At 53.9% G+C, this 15792-nt stretch overlaps 1 protein-coding gene across 1 annotated transcript in view; it reads right to left on the bottom strand.

Annotated features, from left to right (window-relative positions):
• PTPN14 (protein tyrosine phosphatase non-receptor type 14) overlaps positions 1–15792 on the bottom strand; it is a gene marked incomplete at both ends in the record, with an annotated part of 71256 nt that overhangs the window by 28702 nt on the left and 26762 nt on the right. The window contains 4 exons of the mRNA XM_084245495.1: positions 1705–1792; positions 2541–2611; positions 4566–4633; positions 7080–7177. Of these exons, the coding sequence (XP_084101621.1) occupies positions 1705–1792; positions 2541–2611; positions 4566–4633; positions 7080–7177 (325 nt within the window). The remainder of the gene's footprint in view (positions 1–1704; positions 1793–2540; positions 2612–4565; positions 4634–7079; positions 7178–15792) is intronic.

Here is a 15792-nt window from a genome sequence, read left to right as displayed (position 1 = left end):
GGGCCTTGAAAAGCCGAAGGACCCTCTCATGGAAAACCCACACTGCACGGAAACGCTCTTCCCCATGCTGCATGGATTGCAGTGAGGCCCTGGACTGGGCCTCCCTAGCAGGCCATCCCTTTCTGGCTCTGCTCACATGTCCCAGAGCTGATCACACCCACCCCCCAAAACGGCTGCCCCACCAGCCCTCATCTCACCAGGAATTCTCGATCTGCAGGTTCTCCGTCATGAATAGATTTGTGGGACAAGAGAACACACCATCCCACGCAGATCCACCCACCAGCAGTGACTGCCCACTCAGGGAAGGCCCAGGGCCCTGTAGTCCTTTCCCCATTGCAGAACCTACCAGAAAGAGCATCAGAACCTCCCTGGTGGCACAAGGGGTTAAAGTCTCAGTGCTATCAAGCTATCGCCAGCCACTGCAGCCTGAGTTCGAGTCCCGGCCAGGGAGCTGACCCACATGGTGCAGTAGACCTCTCCTATCTCCCCACTGCCCCCTCAGCAGTGGATTGCAGTGGATCCGCCTGCTCTGCTCCCCACTTTGTCTCTGGTGGATTCTCTCACATCCCGCCACCTCTGGCCTGCACCCCAGTTCTTGTATGTATAACTAAATAAATCTAAAAAAGAGCATCAGAACCACACCATGGATTTTACCACAATTCATCTGCCCTATTTCCGCAGTTTAGTTACTGAAAACACAGGCAAATGGCGACCAAGCCCCTGACTCCAAGGACCAAGAGCAAGTTTTCTAGAAGTGCAGAAAAGTTTATGCAGATTTTTCAATGACCCCAAACATCATGACTATATATGGGCTGCCGAGGCAGAAGTGGGATGCAGATGGCTTCATGAGGCATTATTGCAGGAAAAATGGATTACAGCCCTATGAAGGGCGGCCATTAGAGAAACAAAAGAAAATTAAACAAACCGAAAAAAGAGCCATTTAGCCCTTTCCGCAAGCTGCGGCCACCCTGCCCAGTCCCCTTGATACACACGGGCGGTTCTCATTATGGCAAATTGCAAACGTGTAAAGAGGGGGAACAGAACACTTAGAAGCAGCCAGCAGAGCCAGTTTGGAGTAAAATGTTTGTGCTGAAATTGCAGGCATCTCCCAAATTGCTGGAATATGCCAGTTGCTTTAGGTTTCTGATGAAACTCCGTCTTTTGTATAGCTGGTCAGCAGAGAAAAGAAACAGACCTGGGTGATGGGATCAGCGGTGGAGGGTGACCCCTCCAACCCCCTACTTCAGGAAGGGGGTTCATTGTAAAGGGCGAGATGGGTGGTAAGAGTGTCCCAACTTCCAGAGAACACCCAAGGGGCTGGAAACCCAACAGAGCAGGAGAAAGAAGCTGTGGTGACTCCGCACACAAGTCATCAGCCCCATCACAGCTCAGGGGAGGGCACAAGAGAGCAAGCCTGGGGGGACCTGCAGGGAGGGGCCTTCTAAAGGAACCAGGACCTTCGCCCTGTCCCAGGGAGACCGGCAGTGCCCACCACAGGGCCAGGTAGCCTTGGTGCTCACTCTCAGGCTGTCTTAGAAAGGAGCAAGACTGCTCCTGCCATCCAGGCTGACACCCCAGTGCCTGGTGTTAAGAAAAAGTGTTCACTTGACCCAAAGTGAGGAGGACTCGCCCACCAAGGCCACACGCCATGAGGCCATTCTGACCCCAACGGTGGTGCCGCCTACAGCGGGCGCAGCATGCTACCTTCACGGGGAAGATCTCCTGTCCAAATCCATCCAAACGCTCCACCTCGTTGATGTACATGAGCTCGGCCTCAGCTGGCAGGATCCCGCTGAAATCAGAAGGGGCATGGGAAGGAAGGTCAGGGAACTGTGGGGCAGGGCTGACCCTCCTGACAGCAGCTCTGGGGGGCCTGGCCCCATCCCCAGGAGCCACAGGACATCAAGGGCATTGCCCAGGCTCTGGCTGTGCCCCACAAGATGTCCCACCAGACGGTCAAGTATCTAGTGACAAGCCGCAGCACCATAAACACTGAGTGATTATTCCACACAGGCCTGTGGACAATGCTGGTGGCTTTCTCCCTGGGAAATATCTCCACTGTTAATAAGAGGGGGAGAAAATGAAAATGAGAGTTTGGGCATCAAGTGGACAAGCTGGGAGCGCCGGGACCTGAGGGCAGAGGGACATGGCTGCTGTGGGGTAGGGCCAAGCAGTCCCACACAGGCTCAGCCCCACACAGGCTCAGGGCTTGGTGAGGTTCCTTCTGGGTTTTCAGGATCAGTGCAGCTCGGGGCCAGCCAAGCTTGGGGACAGAGTTCAGGATTCTCATGTCTGGTAGGAGAAAAGGAAGGAGAGAGGGGGAGCAAGGGAGATTGAGGGAAGGAGGAAGGAGGGGGTGGAAGGAAATGGAAGGGAAAGGGAGGGAGGGAGGAAGGGAGAGGAGGTGAGAAGAGGGAAAGGAGGAGAGGGGGGGAGGGGGGGAGGGAGCAAACCTCTCAGAGCAGCTGAACCAGATGCTGGAAGGAGGAGTGGAGTGGAGCTGGGTGGGGGGAGGCTTGACCTGCTCCTTCCCCCCTTACCTGTGGACTTTGTGCTCCTGGGCCACCTTCTGGGTCAGCTCCTCCAGAACAGCCTCCTCCAGGGCCAAGTCCTAGCCAAGAGACAGCAGGTTAGGCCAGCGGCTATTGGCTTGGGATCCCTGGACGCTCTGCTCTCTGGGGTGTTCCCTGGTAACCCACTTCTTCAGTGCCCCCTTGGCTCCTACAGAATCAAGGCTGCCTTTGGGGGCCAAAGACTGGCTTTACTTTCACAGAGGGTCTCGGCCCCATGAGCTCCGCAGGCCTGGGAACAGCCTGCCTGTGCCCTCGTGCCTGCCTCTCAGGCTGAGGCCCTTTAAAGAAGCTTTGTCAGCCTTTACATGATTCTAACAATCAGGGTGTCAGGACACCCTCTTCCCTCAGTCAGGGGAAGGGCAGGGTCGCAGTGACACCAGCACACTGGCTCTCCCAATCCCGGGTACAGCAACCCTGGGCTCCCAGCAGGCTCAGCCCAGCCGTGGGTAAGTGCGTGGCACTGGGACTCCAAGGAGGAGCCCTCTGTTAAGTGAGACGTGCTCTCTGGGAATGGAGGTGCACTGACAGGCAGATTAACAAGGCGCAGGAAGGGGCAGTCCCACGGATCCTACAGCTGTACTCATGGAGCCAAGACATGCAAGGTAGGGGAGGGGCCATATCGCTTACAATTAGCTGACCCATTCACCTGCTTGGTTCCACCCATGCGGTGAGGATGGTGTTGGTGGCCTTACTACCCCACACTCCCAGACACACTGGTCCCCAGACCGACACATCTCCACGGCCAAGTCTTGCACATCTGACTTCCAGAGGACCCTTGCTTTGCCTGAGGGTCACTACTGCCTCCGCTCAACCCAAGTCCTCGCTCCTGCCTCGACACTGGGAAGGGCTCCTGTCTGCTCCCCACACCAACACCCTGGGCTGGAAACCAGCAACTGAAGAGTGGAAGCTGCCCCACCCCGGGAGGAGCCCCAAGGGTCTGGCCCTCAGAGGTTTGGCCTCGTTGGCCTTTACTCACCCCTGATGTCCAAAGGAACAGCCAGACCGGCCACTGACCAGCAGCCACCGCACAGGTCCTGCAACTCCCACTCTGTCCACACCTCCACCGCCGACCCCCTCCCCTCCGCCTGCAACAGTCCTGGCTGTCCTGAGGCCACCAGTCCCACTCCATGAGTCCAGACCCCAAGTACACGGCCCCCACGTGCCAGCCAGTCACTCTGCTATACGCGGCTCTGCCTTCTTCCTGAGGACGAGTCCTGCTGCCTGGAAAGCCCCCCGCAGAAGGCTGGTTTCCCAGATCAGAGCTCTGGGCAGACGGCTGGCCCAGAGAGTGGTCATGACTCCAGCACCAGGGCCAGAGCTCGTCCAGAAGGCAGCCCTTCAGATGCCGGACACGTCCTCCCAGAGACTCTTCTCCCTCACCCTGAAGCTGCCCAAACATACACAAAAATTCCCCGGAGAGTAAAACCTCGCTTCCTCCCTAACCCAACCGGGAGTGGGAAGCTCCTTCCCAGCCTCATTCAACAAGTCCCCGTGAGCACAATCTCACCCCAGACGGCAGAGGACCAGGACAGGCCTCAAACCGAGCTGACCTCCCAGGCTCAACAGAAAAAGAAGGAACGATTTCAGATGCTGAGAGCCAGAAGCCACACATGGAAGGAGTGTTGGCCAGAAGCAATCACTTAGGTGGTGACCTGCCCAGCGAGGGGGCCAAGACCTAGATGAGAAGGAGCAGCCACGAGAGGCCCAGGGATGCCTCTAGGCATAGGAAGTCGAGCACAAGGCTCTGGAAGGGGCACAGGCGAGTGTTTAGAGTGAGAGATCCAGGCGTGGGGGCGAGGAAAGAGGGGAGCTGGAGTGTCTTCCAGAAGTATCGACAACATACAGCAATATAATCCATGTCTTATAAAGGCATGGACGGTCAGCTCCATGGGATAAATATGCTATGTCCAACAACCCTCTGGGATTTTCAAGAAAAGAATTAAACACCAAACAAGGTCAAGAATTAATTAAAACAAAGGAAATTACACTTACCATAGGAAACAACACATATTCTCTGAGGAAGTCTTGAGAATCAAACTGATTATAGTCTCCAAAGTCAGCTGGAAAGGAGAGAAGCGCAGTATTTATTACATGACATTAAAAATAGAAGAGAGCAGGGGCCTTTCGCCACGTCTGCCCTTCCTGCCTCACGGTATCCAGCTGTCGTCACGTGGACACAGCGTCGAGGCGTTTGCTGTTGTCACCCTTTTACTCAGCAATTCTGTAAATATTTGTGTGAGTACTGACTCGCAATTTTCTAGAAAGAATGGGGAAACTTGACAGGAATTCCTAAAGGCAATTTTAAAAATTCAAAACAAACCCACACTTATCTGTTGGTGAAATCGGCATCCACACATCTCTGAAGGTGCTGCTGGGAACCTTCTAGCTCAAGGTTCACAGAGTGCTGAGGAGCCGAACCCATCTGCATCTCTGCACATGTCTGCGGCTGGGACTCCCCCTGCAAACCACCTTGGTGAGTGACCCTGTGGCTCTGCACCCTGTGACCCCTGGTGAGTGACCCTGTGATTCTGCACCCTCTGACACCTTCACATGTCGCAGGCACCAGAAATCCTCTTCCCTGCCACTTCCATCCAAGGTGGTATGACTGGACATGAGAGAGGGCCTGTGCCCACCACCTAACATCCATCCACCGACCTCCGCCTTCACCCTACCCCGCTCTCGAAAACAAGAAACCCAAGCCAACTTGCAGCTTTAATGTCATGTCAAAGATGTGGCATTGGGCAGAACAGAACCCAGGTATCTTTACGGTGAAGGAGTTGCAGACGGTGAGGCAGCTGGTGGGAGGACGCTGCTGAGAAGGCAAAGGTTGCTGCAAGCTCAGCTCAGAACTGTTGGGGGCTGGGGGAAGGGGGTAACAAAGATGGATCCCCACCTGTTCTCATCATTAGCCCTCATACCAGCTGCATCTCTGTTGATGCGACTTTCTAACAGCCCAGTAGGGCTTCTGGGGACAACTATCTCATGAAATATCACAGCTAGAGGAGGTTTCATGAGACTGAACTGCTAGCTTTGAAGATCCAAGGGAGAGAAATGGTGCATTCACACCTTCTATTCAGCCGGGACCCTGCATAGCCAGGGAGCCTGCTCCGAGCCTCAGATGGAAGGCTGGGAGGGGAGAAAGACAGTAAAGGGAACAGAAAAGAACACTTTCTGGAGAAGGGCCTAATCTGAAGATGGAGAACAGCTGGATGTCTCTCTCCCTATTGAGTGTCTTCGCTGCTGTTCTGGGGCCTCCCCTGGGATGGTGGCCAGGCACCCCATCCTCCTGTGTCACCGCCCCTCCTTGCAATCTGCAGGTGGGCAGATGTGAGTCATGCATTTCAAGAGCTCCCACCCGCCAGGTAACCACAGAAGCAATTTCCCAGGGGTCGTCGGTCCAAGAAAAACCGTTCCAGTGTTAATTTCGGGAAAGGAGGGAGGTCAAGGGATGCTGCCTTTTCGACATTTCAGGACCCAAATGCCCAACTTCGGTTCAGAGTTTGGGAGGAGGCTCAGCTAACAGCTCCTCAGGCCGCAGCCCACACACAAGCACAGGGCGCTGATGTCTGCAATCAGCCGAATTATAGAAAAGAATGACCAAAGCGGAACGCTTCTCTTTAGAAATCATCACCTCATCCTGGTTCTCAGCATAAATACAGACACCTGCCCGCATCCAATGACGTGCAAATGAGGTTAAGAAAAAAAAAATTGACAACACTACCCATAAACACACGTGAAGACACGTTTAACGACACAGAGGAAGAGTCAAAAACAGCTGATAAACCCACTGCAGCAACCTGAAGGATGACCCCACCCAGGAGGCCTCTGTTGCTTCACATTACAAGTGTGGGCTTAAGCACCTCCCCTCGCTTATAGGGAGGAGGATCACCACCACAGTGCTCCCAGCTTCACACTGGGGGCCGCCAGCCACACACAGCCACATTGGGCCCCGGGCTTCTGCAGAGACCATGGCCCAGGCCTGAGCACCACGTGGTGGTTGCTGGAGGCCAGAGAAAAGCTGCTGTTTTGTCAAACAGAAGTGAAACCAGACAAGCATGGTCCGGCAGCAACCAGCTTGAGAAACCCACCAACCTGCCATCAAAGCCGCCAGCTCTGGGCCTCCCCCGGTGGCACAGTGGTTGAGCGCTGGGCTGCGAAGCTGCCCACAGCCTCTGCAGCTCCAGTTCGATCCCCAACCACCGGTGAGGGTCCCACATGGCGCGCAGACTTCTCCTGCCCACCCGCTGCTCCCCTCAGCAGTGTATTTCATCAGTCTGCCTGTTCTGCTCCCCGCTCTGGCTCTGGTTAATTCTCTCACCCTCCTGCGCTTCTGACTGTATGCAGGGCTTGTATAAATAAATAAATAAATCTTTAAAAAAAAAAAAGGGCCGCCAGCTCTGTGCTTTCAGCATGAGCTCTGGGGAAATGAAGAAGGGGTGACCAGTGAAGCCAAAGAGTGAGGCCGCCGTGGCCCCCCAGCCCAGTCCTGGCCAGAGCCTGTCTTACCTTGCACGGCCAGGCCAGCCAGCCGAACCGCCTGCTCCAGCGAGCACCTCAGCCGGCCCTCCAGCACGTCCTTCTTGACTTGCAGGTAATACTGATACCTGTTATGGGAAGAGGGTGACAGGTGAACGTTACCAGCATGTGTTCAGAGAAGTGCCCGCGCCAGCGAGGTCTGCAGACATGCAGCTGTGGACACAAGTGGGAGAGGCAGGCAATGGCCACTGAGGTCAGCAGGGTGACAAGCCACAGGCGACCCTGCCATGTGGGCCTCTGTTTGATGTGGGAGGTACCACGTCCTGTGTGGGCCACGTTCCAGAGCTGTCATTGACTCACTTCCTGTGGGCAGCAGGATGGACAACTGCCCAGGACCACTCTGAGCAGAGACCAAAAAGGAAAATGCCCGCCTGCGCCTGGCCGGCCCCATGGTGTGGTGGCCGAAGCACACCCCACAGGTTGTCCCGAGCTGTGCTGGAAGCTCACCATTTCTCAAGCTCAAAGTTGGTGGGGCAGATGACAGAGACCAAAGAGCTTGGGAGAAAGCTTTGCAGAGCCAGGTTCACCCTCATGTCCGTGACACTGCAACACTGGGCCCCCAACTCCAAATTTACCCTCAAACCAGCAAAGTGCAGATGGGCAGGATGTGCCCCAACCCCAGCTGGCCTCCCAGACCTCTCCCCAAAGCTGGCCCGGTGCTGCTCCCTGCCAATAAAAGGCGCAGCAGGGGAACCCAGACATTTAGAGCCCATCCCCAGACTCCCACTTCCCCAGGAACCCCCTTCCCTAGACACACGCTTGAAACAGTCGCCTCTGCAGACTCTTCTAGCTGCTCTTTTCACTAGCACATGGACCTTGTCTTCCCTGGACACTGATCACGGGGACGGGGTGTCCCAGCCCAATGGCTCTGCAGCGAGGCCATCAGGCTGAGAACCTGGGTCCTCTCGCATGTGGAAGCTAGTGCCCAAGGCCTGTCTGAAGGGGGCTCAGGCTCTCCTGCCCGGGGCCCTCAGTCTCTGCTCCTCGACTCTGACCCACTGCCTGGGGGAGACAACCAGGGAGAAGCCCAGACCCCAGAAGGGCAAACACCAGGCACAGCTGCAAACTCTGTTCTACTCAAACTTAATACATAATAGAAAACCCGCCGACCTTCCCACAATACCCTACTGTTCCCCTAACAAAATCCATGGTCACTGCATGAGGCAAAACTGCTCCTGCCCATACCCTCCCGGTGGTTCAGAAAAGCTGTGTCCTAAGAGTCACACAGGTTTTCAGAGATGAGCCCCCGAAATGGGCGGGAATCTCGCAGGAGCTGGGGCCTCCCTCAATGAGCTCTGGGGTACTGCTCTGCCTGCCCGACCATTACTACACAGGATACACAGTGAAGGATCACACGTGCAAGCGATGATGTCAGCATGATATTCTCAGTGCCTCAGAAGCAGCGTCGGCCCCAAATCCCCCAAACGGGAAGGCAGGCCCTGAGCAGGACTCGTGGGGACAAGGCCTCTGTGGTGACCAAGTGGCAGTCCCACTGTTCCCACACACAAGCATAAGGAGAAAACACAGCCAGGACTCTTTCAGACCCAGAGAGGCAGAAGGCACTTCAGGGGTGATTATTTTTTGAGGGCATTTCTGGTAATAATATGGGGAGGAAGGGAAAGGCTAAGTCCTGACCTGCCTCTTCCTTCTTTGCAGGAGATAAAGTTTATGAAAACTTTGAGGCAATGCCTATACAAACTTCAAGGACCAGTGCAAGAAATATCAAAGTCACTGAGAGCAAAGAATTGTGAGAGCTGCAGGAAAGCACCAGCTGTGCTTTCCTGGCCCCCGGTCACCCAAGTGAGCCCCGGCTTACCCAAGGTGGCCCCATGTCCCTCTGGTGGGGGCTATGTGCCTGCTGGCCCCCACCCCGAGGGGGCGAACTGCACCTGATGTAGGCCAGAGAGTTGGGGTACACTCCAGAAGCAAGGAGGCCCACAAAAATGCTTCATGTGTCTCTGCCTCAAGGGCTGTGCACCTGGTCAAGGCAGAGCTCAGGGTCTTGCGACCGGGCCTCGAGAACAGTCCGTGGCTGGGACATGCCCTGAGGCTCTACCTGCCAGGAAGCCCAGCTACACCAGGCCAGAAGGCGTCCGTGCACTGGTGGGTGCTGCCTCCTCAGATCTCCAGGCTGCGCCCCCTCCTGTGGGTCTCCCTCTGCACCCTGAGCTGCCCGCCTGCAGCCTGGTCTTCTCTGCTGCCCCATGTCCCGGCCACGCTCAGCGCAAGGAGTGGAAGGCCCCCTGATTCTCACTGGGGTGAGGGAACCTTCCCTGGAGACAAGTCAGGAGCCACCCATGAGCCCTCAGGGAAGTTCTTCCCTGCTGTGATTTTCTGGGCTCTTGGGGAGCAGAACCCCTTCCTGTAGGACCACGCAAGCTGGGGGTCAGTCTTTGGAGGGCCAATACCTTGCTGGGAAAGCAGACAGGTCTGTGAAGAGGGGCCTGGCAGAACCTGAGGACCAGACTGTGGGAACGGGGGAAGAAGGGAGGTGGCCGGGCTACAGGCTCACGTCCTCCATGGCTGGGGGAGCCTCTGCACTTCCTCGGGAAAGTGAAATCAAACATATGGAACCAAAAACTACAGATTCCAAAGAAAATTGCAGGATAGCAAAGAAGCCAAGTTTATTGAGGACAGGTCCAGCAGGGTCCCACAAACTCAACAATTACATACCCACGAAATCTCAGGCAGGAAAGGCCGGTCACATCCACCCCCGTGACCACACCACGTCCGCCATGTCCCCCACAAGCTGCCTGCCCTTTCCCAGTGCAGGTGGTCGCCACACATTTCTGGCTCATGGATGTGACCTCACTGAGGAATTACTTGTGGGGTGTGCAGGTGAGGTGAAGTATTGGTGTAACACGAGGGTCCCCAGGAAAAGGGAAGTTCCAGGTTCCCTGCCCCACCCAAGGCAGGATGGAGCAGAGGAGAAGCTGGAGAGGAGCCTGCGCAAGGAAGGCAGAGCATGGGGAACAGGAGGAGCCTGGAGGAGCCACAGGGGGCCTCTGCGTGAGGCTGTACCTGCTTCCTGGTCCTGGACTGGTCCTAGACTGCTTCCACGTGTGGAAACACGCGTGGGTGAGACCCATGGGGAGATGACAGTGGCAGCTTTCATCTTGATTTTGATGTTGCTCTTTCCTTCCAGACTTGTCTGGCTGTTTCTGACCCTTTTCTGTGGGCCCCCACCAGAAGCCTTAGACTTGTGACAGGCTTTTGCGCCTCAGTGGCCCTGCTTTGGGCCACCCCTGTTGGGCTGGACATTCACCCACAAGGGGATGGGTGACTTCAGGTGCTTGATTTGAAAACTATATTCTCTATTCTTTCCATTCTCTTTTCTGTATTGCACACTAATTGTATTAAAGTTCCTTTCCATTAAAGGTCTTGATGCAGTGGATGGCAGAACCTATTTAGAGTGGGCAGGTTTGGGGGTTCTGGGGTGCCTCTCTCCCTGCCCTGTTAACACTGGGACATCCTAGGGGCGTCTGAGACACAGTCTGCCTTGAGGGGGCTCAGCGCCTCTGCCCATAGCTACCACGGCCCTTGCTCTCTTTTTTTTTTTAAAGATTTATTTATTTGGGGCCTCCCTGGTGGTGCAGGCAATTGAGCGCTGCACTGTGAAGCTGTCTGCAGCCTCTGCAGCCCTGGTTCTATCCTAGCCAGCTGGCAAGGGTTCCACATGGCACGGCAGACCTCTCTTGTCATGCCTGCTGCTCCCTCAGCAGTGTATTTTGTCAGTCTGCCTGTTCTGTTCCCCGCTCTGTCTCTGGTGAGTCCCCTCACCCTCCCACACATCTGGCTTGTACCCCGGTTCTTGTATAAATAAATAAATCTTTAAAAAATAAAAATAAAAAGATTTATTTATGCATACAAGAGCTGGGGTACAGGCCAAAGGTGTGTGTGTGCGGGGCGGGGAGGGGGAGATGGTGAGAGGATTCACCAGAGACAGAGTGGGTAACAGAACAGGCAGACTGACTGAAGTATACTGCTGAGGGGAACAGTGGGGCGAGTCAGGAAATGTCTGCTGCACCATGTGGGTTACTCCCTGGCTGGCCGGGAATCGAACTTGTTCTGCACTGGCTGCGGATAGCTTCATAGGTTGCATCTTAACCCTTGCGCCACCAGGGAGGCCCCCTTGCTCTCTATTATTAAAATTGACGTTCAGGACCAAGGCCTTAAGAGCTTACCTACCATAGCATAAGTCTTTGCACCTGTCACTTTGGAAGTGAAGATAAACAGCTGATACCTTCGAGGACAGGCAACTAGTGAATCCACACAGATTCCAGCAAAGCAGTGGTTCCGCAGGCCTTGCCCTGCTGTTCCCACCTCTCCTGGGGCAGCCATCCCATCCCTGTGAGCGATCCCATCATATCGCCCCTTCCCAGACAGCAGCAGTGAGAGGCCTGCCAGCAAGGACAGCAGCGGCGCCTGGTCCTGCGGCTGGACATAGACTTGTCCTTGGACACAAACGCTAGGAGGATGGGGCTGCCTCCTGCAAGTCAGACCTACCACGGTTGCGGGGGGAGGAGGGGTCTGCGTGGCCCTCAGCACCAGATCCTGGCCATCGCTGTGGAAGACTTACTGAGAGAAGTGAAGTTTAGACCCCTTTGGGGATCATCTGCTCCATTTTTTGCTCAAAGGGCACTTTCATAAAATATAATAATTCTATCCTATCAGAAGCCTAAACTAGAAAATAGGAGCCAAAATTTTACTTTTAGAATGTTTGGGCTTTGCTTATTTTTGATTAGAGATTGAATTCTAACAGCAAAGTATCACCGTGAAGCCTATTTTGGAAACATGCAATTTCATGGAAGTGGACTCCACCCTCCCATGGCTTTGGGTGGAGGGAAAAGAAAAAACCAATTCTGGTGCCAGGAAAGTAAGTATTTGCCAACTTTCCAAAAGGGCTCCTCTTGGAAATCCCAAGCACACAAGGAAAACTTTTTAATAGTCTTTTTCTTCACAGACCCAGAAACAGCCCCTCTCATGGCTGAGGCCCAATGGTGGTTTTAAGGGACAGCAGAGGATTCTGTGCCCCACAAAATGTCCATTTTTGAAGTTGTTCTTCTTTTTAATTTACAGAGATGATCAATGTGCTGCTTAAATGCAGGTTTCTCTCGTTTAATAACAATGACATGCAGGAAACTCTGGAGGTCAGTCTCTGGAATATTTCTTTGCCAGTTCAAAAGAAGAAGTGATTTTTCCATGTTCCCTCCTCCCCAAGATTTGGAAAAGAAAGTGATTTTTTAAAAAAATGCCACAGCAGGTTGGGCCATGTGCTACTGGTCAGGATCACCCTCCCACAGAACCCCGGCTTCTCAGACCCTCAGGAAGGAGCATGGGCCCCACTTACTGCCCTGTGTATTCATTCACCGCCACCGCCCAGAGAGACCTGAGGCAGGAGGGGAGGCTCTGGCGCTGCAAAGCTGTGGACCTGCCTGTCCCACTCCCCCCCCCCCATGTGCCCAGCCTTCCCTCCTCGCCCCAGGAGGTAGGTCCAGCCCCCCCACCGCTGCCGCCCCAGCCCCCACCCCTCGTGCGGGGTTGTGACAATCAGAGAGGGGGACGTGTCAGACCCTCTGTAAACTCCTCCAGACTTAAGTGTTCCCAGCAAACACCAGGAATTAGGTCCAGACAGAGGAAAGGAGCTTGCTTTTTCACTGTTAGAATAAGTGAGACTAAAAATGTGTCCCTTCCTCACTGGGAACATCCTGTGCACTGAGCCACATCAGTAGTTGCTAGAATTAACTGGAAACCTGTTGTCCCAGGACAGTGCAGTTTGCACCACCGCTGTCTGTTTGACACTCTGTTGGACACGCATGAAATAAATGGGCAAGTTCCTGCTGTAAAAGGCATAAAAGAAGGGGGCAGGGACATGCTGTCCTGGAATTCTGGGGTTCAGGACAGCAAACGCCACTGTTTAACTTTCAGACAGGGAGTACGATGGAGACAGTACATTCCTTCCATCCGCTCCCAAAGGCACTCACAGATGTAAATCCAGATAATAGATGGCCCTGCCCACCCCATTCCCTGTGGGGCGGGACCAGGTAAACAGCATGCAGGCGGCAGATGGCCAGCTTTAACCCGGACGCCCCCTCCCCCACCCTCACAGCAGAGAGGACAGCACCTGGGATCACTTGGGTGTAACCAGCACTGAGCTGACCAAGCACGACCAGGCTTTCCATCTAAATCAATGTTCACATTAACCGTGAAACCTGTGTCGTCACTTACACTACAGTCAACACTTCTGCAACTGTGCAAAACTGAAAAGACCCAACAGGAGGAAATAAAAGAAGACAGAAAGGAGAGGCGAAGATTGTAACTCGACAAAGACAACCTTAAAAGGGAAAGTTCTGCTTCCAGCCTCTTCCACGTCACAGGCCAATACATGTGCACGCTTGAAGTGCACACACTCAACACAACGACGGGAGGGTTTGGCCAACATGCCTTTCCCATGTGTTCTACCCCCACCACCAATACTCAACTTTGCCAGAGAAACCTAACTTCTTGCTGAGACTCCTGAAGTGGCAGTGAGTCAAAGCATTGCAATTCTTTCCTAAAAAGGATAATGTTTGTTTAAATGCACACAAACACACACAGGCCTTAACTACTAGTGAGAAAAGGCCAAGGCTAGCAAGGTGTTGCAAGAGACAGCAGCAAGCCATGACCTGATGCTGGCTTTCTGCTCTTGAACTTTTGCATTAATTATAACAAATTACAGGGAATCCAAGAGCAGTTTATAAGTACAATAAACCCCCTAATAATAGCCTATAATCTAATCAGGGGTTTCTCTTTAAAAAAAGAAACACTCATTCTCTCCACTACACCACTGAGACCGAACCCTCGGATACCGCTGCATTCTGCCCCGCTTGATAGCCAAAGAGCCTTTGTGATCATCGCAGCCTCAGGATTCAAAAGAATCAAACACCTTTTAGCAATGTGACTTGCAATGCACTCAACTAGGAAATCATGACAGCAGTAGAAACACCTGGATCCCAAAGACAAACCAGCCCTCAGGAGTAGGGGCTAAAACAGAATCTGAGTCCATTTTGCTCCATCTTAAAAATCTCCAATGACTTGGAAAAATCTGCCAGCTCCTCAATATGTGAAACAGGGTTAACCTGAGCTACTATGATCTAGCAATTCTGGACACAGGTTCACACAAAAACTTGTACAAGAACAGCAGCATTATTTATGGTAGCCCCCAAAGAAAATAATCCAGATGTCTGTCAATGCATGAATGGACATACAAAATGTCATCTCTCCATAAAGGGTGTACCATTCAGCCACAAAAAGAGTATGGCATTGATACGCTTTGGAAATACTAGGAGAGAGGCCCAGAAGGGGACACAGTACGCGATTCGGTGGACCCATGAGGACCAGCGCAGCTCCTGGCTAGTGAGGCTGACGACAGGAGGCGCAGGCCCCCAGGCAACCTCTGTACCCCCAGCTCAATTTGCTGTGACCCGACATCTGCTCTAAAAAAGGTTGACTGACACCAAAAGTCCTCTTTCAGTGTGGCCATTTGCTTCTTGAAAATGGCCTGAAAAGGGCCTCCCTGGTGGTACAAGGGGTTAAGCATAGCACTATGAAGCTGTCCGTAGCCTCTGCAATGATAGGGAGGTGACCCACAGGGCACCTGTCTCCCCGCTGCTCCCCTCAGCAGTGGATTTCAGTCAATCTGCCTATTCTGCTCCCCACTCTGTCTCTGGTGAATCCTCTCAACCCCCGCACCTCTGGCCTGCACCCCCAGTTCTTGTATGCATAAATAAATAAATCTTTTTTTTAAAAAAAGGAAATGGCATGAAAAGCTTTGAGCTACCAGATACCAAGGAAGAGTCTCAGGGCTGACTGGCAGCCCCAGGCCAGCAGCAGCCAGAAGCAAACCCAAGTGATGGGCAAAGAGCACAAGTCAAGGAAGAAGAAGGCTCCAGGTGCACCAGCCCAGCCCTGGCCACTGCACTGGAAGACAGGAGCCTTTTGAGACGGGGACGCTCAGCCCCAACAGCAGCAGCGTGTCTTGACCTCAGTTCAAAGACACACTCGCCACCTGCACCCGTGTGTCCTACCGCTGGCTGCAGGTGGGAAAGGGGCCACCACTCCACCGGGAGCCTGGCTGAGCCCACAGCCCAGAGATCCATCCTTGTGGCAGAGTTGGGCCAGGGCTGAGAATCCTGCATGACACCGTCACTCCGCCTGGGAGCTAACCACAGAACAGTGGTGCAGTGCTAGCCAGAGTCCTGGCTGAAGGAGAAAGGACATCAAAATCAGCAGCTATGAGGCAAGAGGATCATTTCGAAGGAGGACCAGGGGTGAGTCCTCATGATCCCTAATTAAAGGAGGCGCCCACATTCTCCAGAGCAAAGCCAGAAGAGGCAGGTATTGCTGGTGTGAAGCACTGTCCCAGGAGGGAGGAGGCAATACTGATGACAGCTTGGTAAAATGGATTAAGGATGGGACGGAGGGAGCTAATCACGTCCTGAGAGACTAGGGCAGAGCCGGGTTCCCAGCCTAATAGAGTCCCGTGGTGGACACACCAGGTCTCTGGTTCCAGGGGACAATACTCGGTATTGAAAGGGGTGCACCAGGATTCCATCTTCTACCCAGTTGCCTGCTGGAAAAGCGACAGTGTGAAGAGGAGGACTTTAGCGCTCGTTAAGTGGAAAGTGCCAGCCCACTCACTCTT

This window comes from Talpa europaea, assembly GCF_964194135.1.
Source record: "Talpa europaea genome assembly, chromosome: 10".
Taxonomy (NCBI): Eukaryota; Metazoa; Chordata; class Mammalia; order Eulipotyphla; family Talpidae; genus Talpa; species Talpa europaea.
Note: the sequence above shows the minus strand (reverse complement) of the source record. Positions and strands in the feature narration are given on the sequence as shown.